The sequence below is a fragment of the Tachypleus tridentatus genome, chromosome 6 (genome assembly GCF_004210375.1).
Source record: "Tachypleus tridentatus isolate NWPU-2018 chromosome 6, ASM421037v1, whole genome shotgun sequence".
Classification (NCBI taxonomy): domain Eukaryota; kingdom Metazoa; phylum Arthropoda; class Merostomata; order Xiphosura; family Limulidae; genus Tachypleus; species Tachypleus tridentatus.
This window is the reverse complement of record NC_134830.1, coordinates 106317785-106338661: the sequence shown is the minus strand read 5'-3', so window position 1 is coordinate 106338661 and position 20877 is coordinate 106317785. Positions and strand designations below refer to the sequence as shown.

General features: G+C 34.9%; 1 protein-coding gene across 1 annotated transcript in view; it reads left to right on the top strand.

Moving 5' to 3' along the window:
- LOC143253247 (carbonic anhydrase-related protein 10-like) overlaps positions 1 to 20877 on the top strand; it is a 121751-nt gene that overhangs the window by 90117 nt on the left and 10757 nt on the right. The window contains exons 5-8 of the mRNA XM_076506792.1: positions 175 to 276; positions 13651 to 13717; positions 19166 to 19320; positions 19973 to 20104. Of these exons, the coding sequence (XP_076362907.1) occupies positions 175 to 276; positions 13651 to 13717; positions 19166 to 19320; positions 19973 to 20104 (456 nt within the window). The remainder of the gene's footprint in view (positions 1 to 174; positions 277 to 13650; positions 13718 to 19165; positions 19321 to 19972; positions 20105 to 20877) is intronic.

Genomic DNA, 20877 nt, shown 5'->3' with positions numbered 1-20877 from the left:
TTGTAAAATAAAACCTGCAGAATCCTATTCTTAAACTTTTTTAGAAGGGCATAACACTTGTGTTACAAAATACTATAGCAGTGTCTGTGTACTATAATGGTTGGCAATCAAGCGATTGAGTCAAAATTTTAAGTTACTCTCAGATTCTGGAGGTTAATTCAATTTTTTATGCAGTTGCAGATTATTGGATACAACTCAGATTTATATCCCAATATGACTGAAGCTTTAAGGCTGCATAAAAATCAAGGGCTAGTAGGCCTGTCAGCTTTGATGCAGGTAAGTTAACTTCTTTTGTACGCCAAAAAACTAAAGTCACAACAAAACCAGTTTATCTCTATTCTTTAACCAAACAGTATTTTCATTTTTGTGTTTCAGGTATTTACATCAGTCAAGTTAGCCCAAAACGTTTTTTATTATCTTTCATTATTAAAGGAGAAGGTGTCAGTACAGAAGCCAAAATATCTTATTTTGTCTTTGTTCGTGGTTACGCACAAAGATACACAACGAGATATTTAAGTGGCTAAGACACTTGAGTCCTAATCTGATTCTTGCGAATTCGAATCCCCGTCCAACCAAACATGCTCGCTCTTTCAGCCATGGGTCAGTCAATCCCACTATTTCTTGGTAAAAGAGTAGCCCAAGAGTTGGCGGTGGGTGGTGATGACTAGCTGCCTTCTCTCTTGTCTTACACTGCTAAATTAGGGACGGCTAGCACATATAGCCCTCAAGTAGCTTTGTGCGAAATTCAAACAAAAGCAAAAACTATACTTTTTGATTTCGTGTTTTTATTTGTTCACTGAAATCCTAATTGATTCAACACGTATGACAAAAATTAACTAACAAAACAAGTGTCTCACAGTAAGAAAAACTAACAAAATATCTGATTAAACACAATTAGGCAGTAAAATGTTTGCATTACAATATTTTAAACTTTTGCGAACTCCAATCTAAAATATACATAAAAAAATTAATTGCTATGAAAAATGTTGGCATGGTGCAAAGAATCTCTTTACATTTAACTTGTAACATTCTAATGAAAGTAGATGACAGTCAGTGTGACCTTGATTCCTGTGTTACATTCATTAAAGATTGATCAGTTTAACTCTGAGGAACATTCAGCCTTCGTACTAAAGACCATTAGAAAGAGATGAAAATGTTTTAGTTTTAATTACACGAGGAATGAAAGCAATACACTATCATCAGGTGTGGTTAACTAAAAGTTAAGTACCATTAATAACCTCGTCGATAAATCACAGCATTTCATACGAATTCATTGATGCGTATGGTCATTCGATGTACTACAGAAAGAGTGTGTCACTGAGATTTATTGAGTTTGTTCTTGACAAACCCTCTGAAAGTATTATTTTTAGGACAAATGTAAAGCTAGTTCTTAGAACTTCAGACGATTTTTAAGTGCTTAGAGAATATATATGAAGAACATTCCTATTGATGAAAGAATAACAGCTGTATGTAATAGTTAAGAATATATAAATATATATATAGCTGTAACTGTTTACTCTAGTAAAATAGCCCTTTAAGCTGTAGTAATATACACTAATAGGCCAAATCTTTCAAGTGAAACTATATATCCTAATAAGTCAGCCCCTTCCGGTGAAACTATATGCCTTTATATGCCAACTCTTTCAGTCATACTACATATTTTAATGAGATAGCGTCTTCAACTAAAATTATGAACTTTAACAAGCCAACCTTTTAGTTGTACCCAGTTCCATCATCAGTAACTTCATACCGCAATAAGCCATTCTTGTCACCTTTATTTACGAACAAAGACAAAACAAAACCTTTTAATTTTTAGATAGAAAAAATATTAAAATTATTGTTAATAAAAAATGTGATAAACATGTTTTAAATTAATCTAGCCACTTACCTAATCAATTTTCAATAGTTACTGTTTGTACACTTGTATAGCTGACGCCATTACACTAGTACTTTTGTGTTAATCGTAACTTTCCTTTCTTATACTGTTGTGATTTAGAAGTACACCATACATTATCTACCTTCTTGTTTTAATATAGAATTTTAAAGTTATCATGCAATTTTAATACAGCACATGATGAAGAAATTCATGAAGTTGCTTTCGTTCTAGTTAATTCTTTTCTTCTAATTCTTTTGGTTTACCTATTGCGTTATGGCTCTTATACTGTACATTATGCAAGGATGTTGACAGTAGTGTCCTCCAGTAGTAGGTCATGTGATACCTCAATGTTACAACCTCTTTTAGTTTTCAATTAGAATGAAAGCCATATGAATAAATCTGGTATTACTTTTGAATTGGGTATTGTAAAATATAAAGAGCCCAGATGATTTTCGGATCTCACTTTCGATAGTTTACGATACCATAAAAGTTGTCGAGTCTAGAAGTTCTTTCCTATACATCAGCCTTTCAATGATGATGAGAAGCCTTATGGTTTCATTTTTTTGCAAGATTTAGCAAGAAGTGCCATCAATGTCTGATGTACTCAGAATTCTGTTCATGCTTTTCTCCCTCAAATCATTCTCAATATTAGGGAACCTTGAGCCAGTGGTTTGGCATTTAATTAGTCTGAGACCAAGCGTAGTGGTCCCTGTAGGACTTCTAACAATCTTTCACCAGACCCAGGTCTGGCTGAAACCATCAGAGAATGGTAAAGAAAGACAGAATATATTGTTAGTGGATGAGATCCATTAATGACATCCATCTCGTTGGCAGGTAAGCTAGTAAGTATTGAATTGTGAAGATAGTGAACCATGAGGCAGTGGTAAGCCTTTCTGTGTCCTTTCTGGAACAGCATCGGGTCACACAGTGCTAATGGTTCAGCTATCAATGCTAACTTGATGATCTTATGCTTTGGACGAAGGATAGATTAGTTACACAAGAGCTGGTGTCCCTGGACATGACTTCAATGTTCTACCCATGACATTGAAGGCAACTTCTATGATTTTGTTTTTTTCAATTTCGGGCAAAGCTACTTGAGGGCTATCTGTGCTAGCCGTCCCTAATTTAGCAGTGTAAGATTAGATGGAAGGCAGCTAGTCATAACCACCCACCGCCAACTCTTGGGCTACTCTTTTGCCAACGAATAGTGTGATTGACCGTAACATTATAACGCCCCCGCGGCTGAAAAGACGAGCATGTTTGGTGCGACGGGGATGCGAACCCGCGACCCTCAGATTACGAGTCGCATGCCTTAACCCACCTGGCCATGCCGAGCCCCAACTTACATGAATGATGACAGAGAAGTCATGAAAGAAATGTTCTGGACACTATCATGGATCTCTGTTAATGAGGCAAACAGGTAATACCAACAACAATAATAAAAGGAAGACTTGGATCACTTCCTGAAACATGTCAGATGAGTAATTGTTTTAAATGGCCGACTTTAGAGGAGGCTGCAAAATTCCTGATCTTGAATCAAGATAAATTGATCCTAGATTTCACTGAACACTTGAGTTAGGTGTAATATAAGAGTGTGAGACAGTTGCTGCCATATTAAACTAAAAGCTCAATCAAGTGGAAAACTGGACAATACACTGGGGAGGAAGAATATATACATCAGACAGATGATCCTATCTAGAATTTACCCAGCATTAAAATCGAACCTAACTGAGGGTTTAACAGCCACCAACATATCTTTGAACTTTGATGCATCTGCACCATCCATTTAATGGGCAAGGTTATGCAAGTCCTTTCTTGTGTTACATTTTGTGTCCTTTGCTGATGATGTCTCTGTCCAGACATTATCTGTCGTTTTTATCAGTGCAACAGTGAACTGATGTTCTGTGTGAAAACTATTTAATACCATTCAAACCTGTCTACAGTGGTTTACATGTGTCCAAAAGTGGCGTTCTGAGAATGAGTGCGTTTGTACAACTACAACAAATATTGCTATTTGGAGATAATACAAATAATGTAGACTGAATGCAGTAGCAGCAACTTTGTGACATGTTGGTTAAATATATCAATTAAAATGCAAGACAAGGTGAATAACTGAGTCAAATATATCACATAGACACAGCTGATGCATGCTCGATTAAATAATAACCATTAGACTTTCCTTGAGTACTAGAGTGATAGCCAGAACTAAGATGTATAAAATATTAAAGGGAGATGGACATTTGCAGAGAGTGTTTGATCTGCTCGTAGTGACTATTGTAAGGAAGGAAAATATGCCCATGTTCTGTATTGATTTTTGATAGGTAAATATATTAACTTACATTGATGTCTTTCTCTTACCATGAGAAGACGAATATGTAGATGAATTGGAACGTTCTCATTGGCTCAACATTCTATATTTAATACTTGTATCCTGCAAGCCAACTTATATGATAAGAACAAATTTTAGTTTATTTTGGAGCAAAGTAGCACTTGGCTACTTAGTGTGTTCACCAGAGGAAATCGAATTCTAGATTTCAGCGTTATAAATCAATAGAACTAGCAGATATAACATGGCATTTTGTATGAGCGATCACTTGTTTGAATTTTGCTATAGGCTGCAATGGAGAAGTACCTGGTCTGTATTGATGATTTCTTGCTGTATGACTGTATATTTGAATCTGTGGCTGAGAACCTGGATTTGATATTTCAGTTGATAAAAAGATAGACTTGAAATTTAAACCAAGAATATGTACAGTGGTGTGTTTATAAAAGTACAAATTCTTAGACATATCATGAGCAGATTGTAGATCTCCACAGTTCCTACTGAAATAGTAAGAGTGAAAGAGTGGTCTTAATCTGTGACCATATGGAAAGCCTGCAGTTTCCTTTGTATCTTGGTTTCGTTTCCTGCTTTCTGTATCTTTAGTGTGATTTAGTAAGAGCCATAACGGTGGCATATCCATGATGATATGAAGAATTCTACTTGTTAGATACCAATACCCATACCAGCTTCTGAGATATATTAGAATTTCTATCTGTTTTAATGTCTCCTGTACTTACATAACCTCCAATTTATACTATTTATACAACTCGACTTTCAAGACATTTGGTTTGCTATCTTTATTCAAAAGAATATTTTTGTTTTCTTAATATCTTCTGATCTCTTATATTAAATTTCCACTTAAATTCAATATGATTCATCAGCTTAAATTTATTCCAATCTATAATATGAGATGTGCTTGTCACATGTTCTGCTAAAGCCAGTTTATTTCTCTTATATTTTTCTACCTCATTTGTATTTTCCTTAATTGTAAATTTTACACCCCTACACATTTGACAAATGCTTACTCAAACACAGAGATAAGAAATGTTGTAAATTCCACATTTATTAACTTATTTTATTTAATATTTTACACCTATGAGATAATTATTTAACTTATGTGTAGAAAACGTTACACTATAATGTACGCATTTTATCATATTACCTAATTTTATTGACATATCTAGAACATACGATAAGAAAATCCTTATGCCTCAACTTTACCACTTCCTTCAAACTTTGTACATAATGACATTTTTAATTTATTGCTGTGTCTTTTAGAAAATTAATCTATAATCTCTGGATTAAATCGTCTCTTTGAGCAAATGTTTAAAAAAATTATTCCAACCTCGAGTTTCAACCATAAGTATACATTTTAGTGCTATAAATACAAACATGAAAAAGACAGATTATTTCGGTGGTCATGGATGACACAACCATCGAAAATAATATCCTATAAACTAACATCCAGAGATATCTATTATCCTTTAGAATGCCACTGAAACATGTAGTGCCATGTATAGAAGAGAAATATTGTGGCTAATCAAACTACTAATGACAGTCATGTGATTGAATAAACAACAACTAAATGGAAGTAGCATTCCTTATTTTAAAAGTTTTTGGGTTGTATTATACGAGGCAATGTCTACACTACATCGTGTGCTAACTACTCGAGTACTTAGTGTTGGAGTGGTTTGTTCGGATCGTAAGACAGCTGAATCAAGAACGTTTTGAGACTCTTATTTCACAAACTAATAAGCAGAGCTTAACTATGAAAATATTCACATAATATTAGATGATAGCTTCTCAAGTTGCAGTTAAGATGTCTAGTGTTAAAAGCAAATAGATTATAAAAAAGTGCATGTTCGGTGGTTAGAAGTTCAAAGGAAAATTCATTTGTATTGGCTCTGCAATTTTTACTTTCTGTGCTACTGGATGTTTTATTAAGGTGGAAAGTTTTCTGATGATTCACACGAATTACTCATTTGATCTCTAAAGTGGTAAGATAGATTACCACTATCTATCTGTGTACGTGACGATTTTTTTTTTTTCTATTTTAAAACATCGCGCAAACTACACAAGGGCTATCTGCTCTTGCCATCCCTAATTTAGCAGAGTAAGACTAGAGGAAAGGCAGCTAGTCATAACCACCTATTGCAAACTCTTGAGCTATTCTCTTACCAACGAATAGGGAGATTGATCGTCACATCATAACGCCCCCACGGCTTAAAAGGCGAGCATGTTTAGTGTGACGGAAATTCGAATCCGCGATCCTCGGATTAGGAGTCGGACGTCCTAACCATTTTGTCTTACCTGAAAATCAGTTTCTACATGTGTAGTTGAGGAGTCATGTTCTTTGAGTATACTTTGATATTTACTGTAGAAACAACATGAACATTAATTCGTATTTATGAGAATTTCAGCTGATAATCCTTAGTTTGGCTAAATTTTGTTGGTGATTATTTGATCGCCGCTAGTACAGCGGTAAGTTTACGAATTTACAACGCTAAAATCGGTGATTCGATTCACCTCGGTGGGCTCAGCAGATAGCCCGATGTGCTTTGCAATTAGAAAACACACACACACACACACTTGGTGATTACATATTTCATGACACCTAAAAAGAAAACGTGTTGCATTTATTTGCTCACAGATGACAGCACATTACTAGTCGTAGCATCAAAAAGTTTGGATTTATGCACAAAACTACACAATGGGCTATCTGTGCTCTGACAACCACAGGCATCGAAACATGATTTCTAGCGGTGTGAGTGTATGTCACTGGGGACGCGCATCAAAAAGCACCCCAAAAATGATACAAAAGTAATTTGTGCAGGAGCTGGCATGACCAGGTGGTTAGAGCGTTCAACTCGTAATTCGAGGGTTGTGGTTTCGAATCCCCGTCACACTAAATATGATTGCTCTTTAAGCCGTGGGGGCGTTATGATGTGACGTTTAACATTACTCTTCGTTGGTAAAAGAATAGCTCAAATGTTGGCAGTAGGTGGTGATGACTAGCTGCTTTCCTTCTCGTCTGACACTGCTAAATTATGGATGCTTAGAGCAGATAGCCCTCGTGTAACTTTGCTTTGTTTGTTTGTTTTAAATTTCGCACAAAGCTCCTCGAGGGCCATCTGTGCTAGCCGTCCCTAATTTAGCAGTGTAAGACTAGAGGGAAGGCAGCTAGTCATCACCACCCACCGCCAACTCTTGGGCTACTCTTTTACTAACAAATAGTAGGATTGACCATCACATTATAACGCCTCCACGGCTGAAAGTGCGAGCATGCTTGGTGCGACCGGGATTTGAACCCGCGACTCTAGGATTACGAGTCGAACGCATTAACACACTTGGCCATGCCGAGCCTATGTGTGTAACGTTTCGTGAAATTAATAAATAAACAAAGAAAATTTGTACAGGAGCCCAATACCTTTGTCTTCAGCTATTAATACATGTGACTACATGCAATGGAATTATATATGGCAATATACGCGTATAAATAAATATTTGTGTTTGTCCTACATTCATGCTTGAGCATCATATGAAGTTGTTCATAAATGCTGTATAGCTGAAGTGGATTGGTGTTTATTCTACGTTTATTTAGAATTAAGTACAAAGCTACGCAGTGGGCTATCTGTGCTCTGCCCACCACGGGTATCGAAACCCGGTTTTTAGTGTTGTAAGTCCGCAGACATACCGCTGAGACACTGGGGAGGGCATATGTGTGTTAATACGCTGTAGTTAAATATCGGCTTTGAATCTGAGTAACAGACTAATGCGTATATACGTAAATATATCGTATAACTTAAAGACGTAACAAATTTTTTACAGTAAAATGTGTGTTTCATGTTTATAAGTTTATAATCTTTTGGCTCTCTAAGATTAACTTTTAAGGGAAATTTTCATGGACCCATAGATTTCGTAGGCTTTCAAAGTTTCGTCGGCCCTAAGCACTGTGTCCATTGTGCCTAATAAATAATCCGACCCTGCAGCCAAATAGTAATGGGGGGAATTCACCTGAGTCAAGGAATAATAACGCAGGCCAAGCAGAGACTCATTTAAGCTTAGGAAACAAGAAATTTACAGGTGTTAGGAATATATATTCTATGGGTGATATAGACATTAACACACAAGTTATCTCAATGGCAGCAGAGGATTGATCTTTCAAGATCCCCATCTATGCCAACACTGTACAACTACCATTACAATGAATGGAGACTTAATTATTGTGTAATAGTGAGGAGAAACAATTTTATTAAAGGGACATTTAACCCTCCAGCCTGGAAGATGAAGTCTATACACTTCATGCATATATATGTTTGTTTTGTTTTTGGAATTTCGCGCAAAGCTACACGAGGATTATCTGCGCTAGCCGTCCCTAATTTTGCAGTGTAAGACCAGAGGGAAGGCAGCTAGTCATCACTATCTACCGCCAACTCTTGGGCTACTCTTTTACTAACGAATAGTGGGATTGACCGCCACATTATAACGCTCCCACAGCTGAAAGGACGAGCATGTTTGGTGCGACGTGGATTCAAACCCGCGACCCTCAGATTACAAATCGAACGTCTTAACCCACCTGGCCATGCCTGGCCTTAAATACACACACACATATATATATATATATATCTGGTGCTCAGTAGAAAATCCTTTGTCATTGGCCAAGATGTATTTGTATTGCTATCATGGCTAGTAATTTGTCAACTGTCTTATTAGGGGCTATGTGGATAGGGATTAGGGGAGATGAGATTGTACCTGAATGTAACTGCTGCACATTATATGTACATTGCCATTCTTTCATGTTTGTGGGGCTGAGTTGTTTATTTGTGAAAGTAGATATTATTTAAAGGAAAATTTATTGAAGATTTTTAGCGCTATTTATTTTGATTTTTTATAAAATGATTTTTTTTCGTATTTGATTTTGTGATCTACTGCGAAAGTTTTTGTGTGTAAGTGTTAATATAGGTGAAAGACACTCACCAACTCTTTGACCAGTGCTCTTGAATAGAGTTATTGTTTTTGAAGTATTGTAGTTATTGAGAAAGGATTATTGTATATTTTTCCATATTTTGTCCTGTTTTAGTTAAAGGGCCTAGAGGAATATATATTATTTTTTAGTTTGTGTGTTAATTATACGAAGGGTTTGCTTTACGTGTTTAATTATGCTGTATGAAAGGTTTATATTGCATTTGTGAACTTTTTAATTCTGGATTAAAATATTTTCTAATGAGGAAGCTGTGTATCACGTAGCATTGTTAAAAGTGTTTACTGATACTAAGCGGTGTGCCAAAATTAAATTTTCTATTATGTAAAATTTAGGTTGAATTGTATGTTATTGTTGAAATATTTTATAGTTTGGTATTGAGTTTCATTGTTTGCCATTAAAGGGTTTTCATGTGAAATTTAAATTTATTATATATAATTATTTTTGTTAAAGACTGTCTGCTTATGTAAGTTTGGTTGTTTTGGAATTTCGCACAAAGCTACTCGGGGGCTATCTGTGCTAGCCGTCCCTAATTTAGCAGTGTAAGACTAGAGGGAAGGTAGCTAGTCATCACCACCCACCTCCAACTCTTGGGCTACTCTTTTACCAACGAAAAGTGGGATTGACCGTAACATTATAACGCCCCCACGGCTGGGAGGGCGAGCATGTTTGGCACGACGCGGGCGCGAACCCGTGACCCTCGGATTACGAGTCGCGCGCCTTACGCGCTTGGCCATGCCGGGCCCATGTGTGTAAGTGTTAATATAGGTGGAAGACTCACCAACTCTTTGACCAGTGCCCTTGAATAGAGTTATTGTTTTTGAAGTTAAAATTAACTAGGAGCTTGAAGTAAAATCTGAAGTGAAGGGTGAGGAAAAGTGGGGTTGATAAGTGCACCATGCATTTTCTATCTTCTTATTGTAGAATTTTATCAGTAATTCTGCTAAGTGTAGATTTTTCATAATACGTTGTCAATGATCTTTGTTAATCTTGTCTCGCCCTTTCAGCCATGGGGGCGTTATATTTACGATCAATCCCACTATTCGTTAGTAAAAGAGTAACCCAAGAGTTGGCGGTGGGTAGTAATGACTAGTTGCCTTCCGTCTAGTCTTTCAATGCTAAATTAGGGACGGCTAGCACACGTAGCCCTCGAGTAGCTTTGTGCGAAATTCAAAACAAACCAAAACTTATACGAAATACTATTATGCTTCAGTAAATACGACTATCCAGCGTTCAACACAAGAACACTCACTTTATTTGTGTTTGTATTCATTGTTTGAAGTCAGATATTTGAGGAACTCAAAAGTGTTCTATCAGAAATATCTTGATTGATCGCCTTCATGGATTATTCTACTGAATTTACCAGTCATTCTAACTAAAAATAATTTTAACCTATTATGTACCCTGATGTTATTGTTGTTTATGATATATTTCACATCGACTGTGTACTGTTTGCTTCAAAGTACACTACTTCGATTTTGAACGCTCAGCAATTACACCTGACGCGTTCCTATGGCCTGAACTAGTTATGTTTTGGTGTATGTGCGTTAAATGTTTGACGTTGTATGAGGGTAAGATAAATTAAAAGAGTCAATACATAACTATTGCATCATTTGCTAACTGAAATTGGTTTGTAGTAAGTGTACATTTTCGATCTACTCACCTTTTCTAACACGCAATGAACCATTGAGCTGAAAAATTGCAGTGCACTTATGGGTGAAATTACATTTATTACAAAAGTTTTCAAACTTTTATGATACTAAAAACATTTTCATAGCAGTCTACAGTTAAAGTGTACGAATTTAAAAATAAATAAAAAGTATATTTCAGTCACTTAAATTAACGGCATCTCAGTAGAATTTTGTGCAGTTTCGTCTTTTTAGTTAAATTTAATTTGCGCAATACCTGTGTTCGTCAACTGGAATATAAACGTCGATGGTAAAATAGCTAGCACTCTTTAAGCTGTGCTTAAAGAAAAAAAACACATAAAAAATTAACTATATCATTATCCTTGTAACACATACATGTATACACTGCTGTCCAAAATCCTAAGGCCAATGAACATAAAGAAAAAATATGCATTTTGCGTTGTTAGACTCAACCACTTATTTTTGAGTAGAGCTTCGAAAGATGAAAATAAGAAAAGGAAAAATAAAATAATTTTTTTTTTTTGTATTTAATAGGGAAAATGTGAACAATATGAAATTAGTCTAAATACTAACTGGTCAAAAGTTTAAGACCATACCAAAAAGAAGTCCTAAACAAGGTAGGAAATGCCCAACAAGAGGTCTCAGTAGTGAGTTGCACGGCCGTCATTGCGAATAACTGCAAACATTCGTTTTGGCATGGTCGATATAAGCGTTTGCAGAAGACTGGCTGGAATGTTATTCCAAGTGGTAAAGATGGTTTCACGAAGATCATGCACTGTTTGGAATTGACGTCCATTTCTATAGACTTCCCTTGCCATCCACACTCAAACATGTTCAATGGGGTTCAGTTCGGGCGAACACGCTGGATGGTTAAAAAAATCACGTTATTCGCCATGAGAAAAGTCCATTGTCCTGCGTGCAATGTGAATTGCAGCGTTGTCCTGCTAAAAGATCCAGTCATTTCCACACAAGCGAGGGCTTTCACTCAATAAGGATGCTCTCTCCAACATGCCAATGTAGACAGCTGCTGTTTGACGCCCCAATATAACCTGAAGCTCCATTGTTCAATGGAAGGAGAAAGCACCCCAGATCATGATGGAACCTCCTACACTGTGTCGTGTAGAAAATGTCTCCGGTGGGATATCCTTATCGTGCCAGTAACGTTGGAAGCCATCTGGACCATCCAGGTTAAATTTTTTCTCATCAGAGAACAAAACCTTCGTCCACATTTCTACGTCCCATGTTTGGTGCTTCTTAGCAAAGTTTAACCGAGCTGTTTCGTTGTGTGGAAGGAGACGTGGCATTTGAAGACGTTTACGGTTTTTAAAGCCTTTCTTTCGTAGATTCCGTCTTATTGTTCTTGAGCTGTATTATTCGTCCGTTGGGCCTTAATCCGGTTCGACGATCGGCTGGTGTCTTGCCGGACAACCCATCGATTCGTTCTTCTCAACGCCGGCGAAATTTCCTTGGGCCGACCACTTGAAATTCTTATTCAGTATCCCTCAGGGTCTTTTAAGAAATTTGCAACAACGGTTTTACCACGCCAAATCTCACGTTGAGAGAGAAACATTACTTTTGCTGCTCGACAATTCTGCCACGTTCAAGCTCTGTCAACTTTTTAGCCTTTGTCATGTGTTTACCCAATGCAACACAGGAGATGTCAGTGGGAGATGTTGACAACGCTAATGCTTGAACACAAATGACTAAATTTCGTTATGTGTTTACCGATAAACGCTTCGTTTCAGTATGGTCTTAAACTTTTGACCAGCTGGTATTTAGGCTAATTTCATAGTGTTCACATTTTCTCTATTAAATGCTAAAAAACTTTTTATTTTTATTTTCCCTTTTCTTATTCTTATCTTTCGAAGCTCTACTCAAATAAGTGGTTGAGTCTGACAACGCAAAAGGCATATTTTTTCTTTATGTTCATTGGCCTTAAGATTTTGGCCAGCAGTGTATACTTAACATGTTCTTAAATGCCAGTTTATTAACGCCACCTCTTTATAGATATTGTGTAATGTAAAGATAAACCAACAATTAGAAGTATACAAGTATCTTTTACTTTTAGCAGTAGAGTTGACTAAAAATAGAAATGTGTAACAGAATTTTCAGCTAAGCAAATTTTCACATTCCACAATCATCTGAGTTTTATGCAATGAAGGGCAAAACGCTGAAGAGTGATGATAAGGTGTATTGAAGATAGAGATGTCTACTTTAGGTACAACTTTCTACTTACGCTTATAGGACTGTAGAAGACACAACTATATACTTACATTTACAGCTCAATTAAAGATATAACTGTCTTCTTATATTTATATGTCTACTGAAGATACAATTATGTACTTATACTTTTAGGAAATATTCCACTATCTATTTATACTTATAATTCTAATAAAGATAGAACTGTTTATGAAAAGTTACAGTTACAGTCAATACCGGATCAAGATGATCGTAAGGCCTAGGTACCTTCTGTACCAGCCCTACAAGTTAAACCAAAGATTAACTTTAAAACAATTTTTCATTAACCCATAGTTTTCCTAGGCCCTAAGCACTATGCCTGATAAATAATCCGACCCTGCTCACAGTTCCATGTCTAATAACTATCGAACATACGAACTTTTTAAGAACTGTTTCGTGAAATATTTGCCTCAGGAAAGGTAGAAACTCTGTAAGGTCCTTTAAAATAGCAAACAAATATTTGTTTTACGTCTTTCTTTAGACTCATATTCTAAAGTGTTGTTATTTTACGTATGGTTTAATGATTATGCATTCTTAACGTTTTTTAATATTGAATTACAAATTATTTTTTTTAAAACTTCAGTCTGGTGATCTTTCGAACGCAGAACTGAGGATCGTTACGAGAAAATTAGATGATATCACTTTTAGAGGTAAGTGTTTTTTGTGTTTTTTTCAGGGACATTATCAGTCAGTGCATATCAGGAAAATTAATAAAGTTAATTTTAATTTTAAAAACAGGTATTAATGTTCATAGTTGTAGAATGTTATTGTTGTCAGATAAATAGTTGAGATTTCAATGAAACTCGTATTTACACTAGATGTGGTCAATATCACGAACACTATCTCCAGATCACTAAAATGAACACTTTCAAACTCAAAACTCAAACTCAAACTAACGTGGCAGGGGTTTAGTTTAGAGAGAGAGAAATCAGAAGAGTTCTCCCCCCAACTGGGGTGTTCAAGAACGTTGTGGTTCCTCTTCGTTCCCTTTCGTGAATTGTTATTAGGAATAAGTTTTTTTTTATTTTAATTATTATTATTATTTTTAACTCTTTTTTGGGTGGAGAATGTCTCTTTAAATGTTGTCTTGGGTGGAGGCAAAGGCAGCACCGGAAAGAATGGCCAGGACCCGTCCCAAAAGGAAGAAGTCTAGCAAATGTCAACATGAATACAATTCAATTCAAACGGCGCGATTCAGGGTCTGGCAATAAAGTTGCTTGGGCTGGGATCTAGAAATCCAATGCCTAAGTTTTTGCTGTGGGGGGAAACGGGAGTGCCCCGAGAAAACCCACTTTCACAGGACAGGCGCCGAACGTTTTACCTGTCGTGTGCCCGGTATCTGAAAAAAAGGAATACATATTATTGACATGGATTTATTTATTTAGATTCTTTGTTGAGTAATTTGTGATTCTTGAAATATGTTGTAAGGTGAAATGTATTTTGTTGGTGCACTGGATAGTTTGTGTAGTGATGCCGTTAGTTTGTTTCTATTTTCTGCTTTTAGATAATATTTGAGTGATATTTCCGTTAGTCTATCTCTTAGTGTTGGTAAATTGCTAATTTGATGTATATACTTTGTTGGCGTGAATGATGGTAGACTGAATGCAGATTTTAATATTCTGTTCTGTTGAACTTGGATTTTCTGGAGTGTGTTGTTTGACATATTGTATGTTACTTGACATCCGTACTCTATTATTGGACGGATGTAAGCCTTGTATATTTGTATAATGGTGTTTGGTGAACATTTCGATTGTTTTCTGGTTAGAGCCATTAGATGTGAAATCCTTTTTCTGATTGATGAGTGTATATTGTTTATATGTTTTTTCCATGTTAGTTTTGTGTCGAAAGTGATGCCAAGGAATGTGATGTTTTTGCTCATGTTAATGGTTGTATTTCCGAGTGATAGTTTTATTTTTTCTAGATTTTTTCTTTGTTTCTTTAATTTCCTATAGAAGGTGATTGCTTGTGTTTTGGTTGGATTTAACACGACTCTCCACTTGTTGCTCCATGTTGAGACGTTGTTTAGTGATTCTTGTACGCGAGACATGGCCATCACTGGGTTTCTGGAGGTGCTCCAGATAGCGATGTCGTCTGCGTATTGTGAATTGTGTGTGTATGTTAGATTTGGGAAAGGTGTGTCACTGACGAAAATTATGTATAGAAGTGGAGAGAGGACTGATTCTTGGGGCACTCCTGCAGTTATATTAAATGATTTGGATATAGTTTTATTGACTTTTACTTGTGCTGCTCTATTGGTTAAGAAATTTGAAATCCATTTAACTACCGTGGGATTTATTTGCAGGTGATTTAGTTTGTATTTGATGGCATTGTGCCATACGCTGTCGAATGCTTTCGAACACTTTCATATTAGGCGATATCATTAAATTAAGCGGTATCTCTTGCCAGAGAAGGCCATTAAACCAATGGCTAATTTCATTGCCCGCAACACAGCCACACACGTCACAATTACGCAATCGCAAGCCACGCCCACTAAAACTAACATTGTCAGCACTGTCTTGTATGATCACTGATTCTCCAGCACAATTCCTCTGTAATCCTTGCTGATCCGAAATTTCTTTAATCCCTGACTCAAATGTAGCATTAAAATAAGGATTTAAATTCTTAAATATATTTACTCACCATAAACAGTGGACTCTCAGTTTATACCCGGTGAATAATTATAAAGCTTGAACTTTTTTTATTTACCTTTTATATTAATTGTGATGCAAAAAGGAGCTCAGCCATCATATTTTTGCGAGCTACCTATTATATGTCAAAGAGCCGCGGTTTGGCCACCCCTGCCTTATAGGAACACCACATCAGTTCTGTCTGATAATCCTCATAACGTCGAGTTTACCAAGGTATTAACATTAAATCCACTTGTGTATTTAAAATACCCTAATATTTAAAAACTATGATCATATAATTGTAAAACCCACACTTAAGTTTTGGGTATCAAAGGGTATGAATAGTTACATAACATTAACTTGCAAGTAAAGTAATTTTCATTTTTAGGCGTTCTGGTAGAGGAGTTTAATATGATTACTCAATAACCGTTGCGCATCGTTAAGTATCTCAATTATATTTTGAATTTCAAATTGCACAGTAATTATAACTGCATTAATTCATACTGTTCTAACCAAACAGACGTAAAAATAGAACGATTATATTCAATCAAAAATGGAAAAATTTATCCACTATAGAATAAATATAACTTTTTGTGTTATTACACATCATCTATAATATAATATAACTATTACAGATCATTCATAATATAATGTAATATAACCATTACACATCATCCATAACATAATATAACTATTACACATCATCCATATGTTATAGATGGTTCAGAGTCTCTTTCACGAACAATTTAAGCAATTGTCACTTTTCACATCTTTCTGTTTTCAAAGATTTTATTTAACTGTCCAATATATTCCTTTGTTACCATGTGACAGATTTACTATGATATATCTATTGAAATATCGATGTTTGTTTCAATTAAATATATATTTATAAATGCATGTGCCTTATATTGTTAAATCCGTATTGTGAAATTTCCGCTTATTCACTAAAGTTGTAGAGGATTCTCGAGTGTAAGAATCAGCAATGTATTATATGTGTATGTAAATACTAGTAATTGCCAATATTGTTGCTTTAGCTGAAAACTCTAATAACTATTCTCTCAAGCTTATAAAATTAACCAACACATGACGCTAAGAGACAGTATGTATTGATGGCTTGCTACAATTGTTATATTATAAACCTCGGAAGCTATAACTGTGATTAAAACTTATTAATTGGGAAACTACAGATATTTGAACAGGAAGTTTATAGATTCCAAACATTACAAACAGTTTAATTTCAGCGTATTAAACTTGAACATTAATATTTTTACAAAGGCATTATATAACTTCAGTTGTGAAAAACTCACGTGTGAGCTAGCTATCACCCCGTTATATTTATTGTGCCTATTACAATAAAGAATTAAGTCATTTGTCGTAAGTTTTCGATAAGATATGAAGTTTCGGATCGTATAGAAGACTCAATATTATTTATAGGTTTGTAAAACCTTTGTATATAAATCATTATTTATAAGAACTATTTGTAATAACTGTTATTGTAAATTTTATTGTTGTTTATATAGTAAAATATATCTGTATTAAGAAAGAAAACTGTATATAACAATCTTGTTAGAAAACATAATAAAATTTGGTACATCTCTACATTTAATTGACTTCTAAATTTAAATTACAATTTAATTCAAGCTATTTGAAATTGTAATACCTAACATAATACATAACAACCATCAGCTGTTAGTGGTGTATTTAAAAGACACCTTCAAGCTTGTCAAGTTGTCTAATACAAAATTTCATCATAGATTATCTGTAGATTGGGATAGGTCCACTTGGATGAGGACTATCCACGGATGTGAGAATCCGTGTTCCTGAATACATTGGAATTACCTTCTTTTCTTGCTTTACAGTCTGCTTAAAACAGCGAATGAGCTTTGATTGCAGATAAACTGGCTGGTGACCATGGTGATAGCACTTTTCACTCTCAAACAGTTTCTTCTAAGCATCCGTACATTAGTGTAAATGCTGAGTTTGAAGAAAAGTGAACAGCTTGTATACGTTATTCCTGAAAGGAACTTACGTGAATGTACATTTTCTCAAAGGTCATTTTTGCCCTTCGAGAACGGCAGTTACACAATATGCTAATTAACATTGTTATTAAGATTATTAAACGTCCTATATTTGTTATTTTTATGCTAAAATGACGTATTAAGTAATCAACATAAAAAACAATAATATTTGAAATTTGTAAACCCTAATCCAAAGCACCTTGTTGAATCATTTATTATTCTCTATATAAAACATCTTGGCTCCACGTGTGAGATGCTCATCATCAGTTTTTGTTGGAGGAGGTTTTGATTTGATTGTAGAATCGCTCGAAATGATATGGTATTAATTATTATGGCATGGATGACAGTTAAAGAAGTTAAAGGTGAACAGTGTATAGGGTAAGAACTGCTTCATTTTATGAGATACTTCTGAAATAGGATAAAATCTACTCTTGTTTTATTTGATGAGATACTCCTGAAATAGGATAAGAGCCACTCTTGTTTTATTTGGTGAGATACTCCTGAAAGAGGATAAGAGCCACTTTTGTTTTGTTTGGTGAAATACTCCTGAAATAGGATAAGAGGCACTTTTCTTCTTTTAGTGAAATACTCCTGTTATTCCATTTGATGAGACACTGTTGATAAGGGCCAATGTTATTCTATTTAGAGAGCTACTCCAGCACTTGATATTTTGATTTTCTAGTTTATTCCTCTAAGTTAAGCAACTCGATGAATAAAACATGTATATTGACCAGGAAATTGAATTTTAAGTGTGTGTAGTTCATTACATAATCATTTTGTTTATTGCTTTTATAACAAGTGATCCTGACCCTGAAAAACCGAAAGTTTCTAAAGTAAAGTGAAATTTTCAATTGTTATTTTTAATAGATCCTCTAGCATACATAAGCTCGAACGCTCTGTATAAAAAAGTAATATTATTTCGAACTTGATTTTATGGAACCTTGGTCTTTTAAGCAGAGCACGAACCGATGATGAATGACAAGTTTTATTGACATCAGCTATCTACTGGCCGACATAAAGAATCCCCTACGACATTAAGCTCACGTAGATAGGCTATTACAGACCATTTGAGGTTGGAACTGAAAAAACAACCAAAATATTACAGACATCCGAGATTACAGTGCGATTTCGTTTTGTTTCTTTTTTTACTCTTTTATGCGTTTTGTATGGTTGATCGATTCAAAGGGGGAAGCTTTGATAAGATTTGAGACAATAATAGTATTTTCGACAAAACATTTAGTTATATAAAACATTACATGATATACTGCATCTGTTCTCTCTCTCAATAAAAAGGCGCACATCTTTCTTTGAACCAGGAAATAAAATATAAAATATCATGCTATTAAAAACTATCTTTATAAAACAAGCATCGTGTTAATTATGGACGAGCAAGAAAAGCACACCAACAACAACGCATACGTATTTACTACTTTTCCTCTCTATTTATTTTTAGGACAAGAAGCAAAGATAGAACACCTGTCGTTTCGAGAGCTTCTTCCGAAAACAGATTTTTACGTTACGTACGATGGCTCCACTACTCTACCCGGATGTTACGAAACAGTAACCTGGATAATTATGAACAAACCGATATTCATTACTAAACAACAAGTAGGTGTAGTCTTTTGTAACATTTTTAAAAATATTTCAAAATGTTGTAATGTCTTCACGTTTCATACTAAATGTTAATTATTCAATTTTTTTAAAATCTCCCCAAGGAACTATTGAAAAGTATTAAAGACTGTCGTAGGATTCACAATAAGTAAAATACGTATCTGTAAGGCACAATGGAAAGTGTTATTTTCTGTTACAATGTGCATTTAAAATTTTTAATCTTTTATGAACATACTTCATTCAAACACATTCACACAGACACATATATATATTTCGCTACTTTAAATTTCGGTACCAATTAATTAATTTTCTTCTTACGTTTATGGCTAATTATGGGTTAACTGTGCTTTGTCCATTTCGGGGAAACGAACCCCGGATTTAACACTCTTAGTCCGGAAAGTTAATATGAACTTGTTAAAGTAAAAAAGAAAAAAAATGAGTTAATGTTTAATTTCACTACTGATAAGAAGTTTCATAGCTCTTGCAACTCACACACATGTGAGACAGGTTCTTTTAATAATTTATATCTAAATTTGTGACAAGATAAGCATGAGGTAATTTTTATTTTATGTAGATTATATATTTAGAACTGTTTAAGAATAAATATTTTAAACTAAGATTACAGTTGAATAATTCACGTTCTTTTCAGTTGCACGCGTTACGAAAGCTAAAGCAAGGTGACAAACCGACTCCTAAAGCACCTTTGGCTGATAACTTTAGACCTATTCAAGCTCTTAACCACCGAGTTGTACGAACTAATATAGATTTCAGAAGACCAAGGGTAAGATCCTCAAAAGCTTCTTGGCTTTACACTTGTGTGCAATTTTAATGATGTTAGTTTATTCAAAACATTCAATCAACGCTTGTTAATCATCGTGCATAAATCAGAGAGTTCTAGCGTAACAATCGGCGTTATTTTTGTCACGATTCACACCTTAATCGACGCTGCTAATGAACTGCAGCTAATAGAACTTAGCAGGCTCAGTACGGAACAAAATTACAACCCGAAGCCACTAATTTTCTTTCTATGCATGTGTTCCAATTTTTCTTTTATTCTAACGTTAATGTACTTGCATGATTTAATAGTGTTGTTAAGGTATGTATCTACTTTTAAGTTAACGTGTCTTTAGATCGTTATCGTGAACAAGTGCTTTCTTCTTATCAATCCATATGTTTTTGATATCCAGTATCTTTTACAAGTGCTATTAGATCACATTGCTTACTATTTACTTTTCAAAAATACTTAGACATGTAATACTGTATTCGAAGTTGTCTTTTTCTACTTAACATAGTAGTAAGTGCAATGTTATTCTCAAGTTTTGTTTGCCTAATGGAGTTTTCGACCATTAATATAGTTGATAACTAGTCACGTGTTAGGGACAAATAATAATATCTCTCAGGTTTGTTGGAATTAAAATTTTTACAATAAACCAATCTCTTTCCTTGCCTGAAGCTTAAACGAATACAATGAAAGTGTTTGGATTTTAAAAATAAAGGTTTGTGATTTTTCTCTCTCTCCAGCAAAGCGAGTTGTTGTTGTAAACGTTAATATAC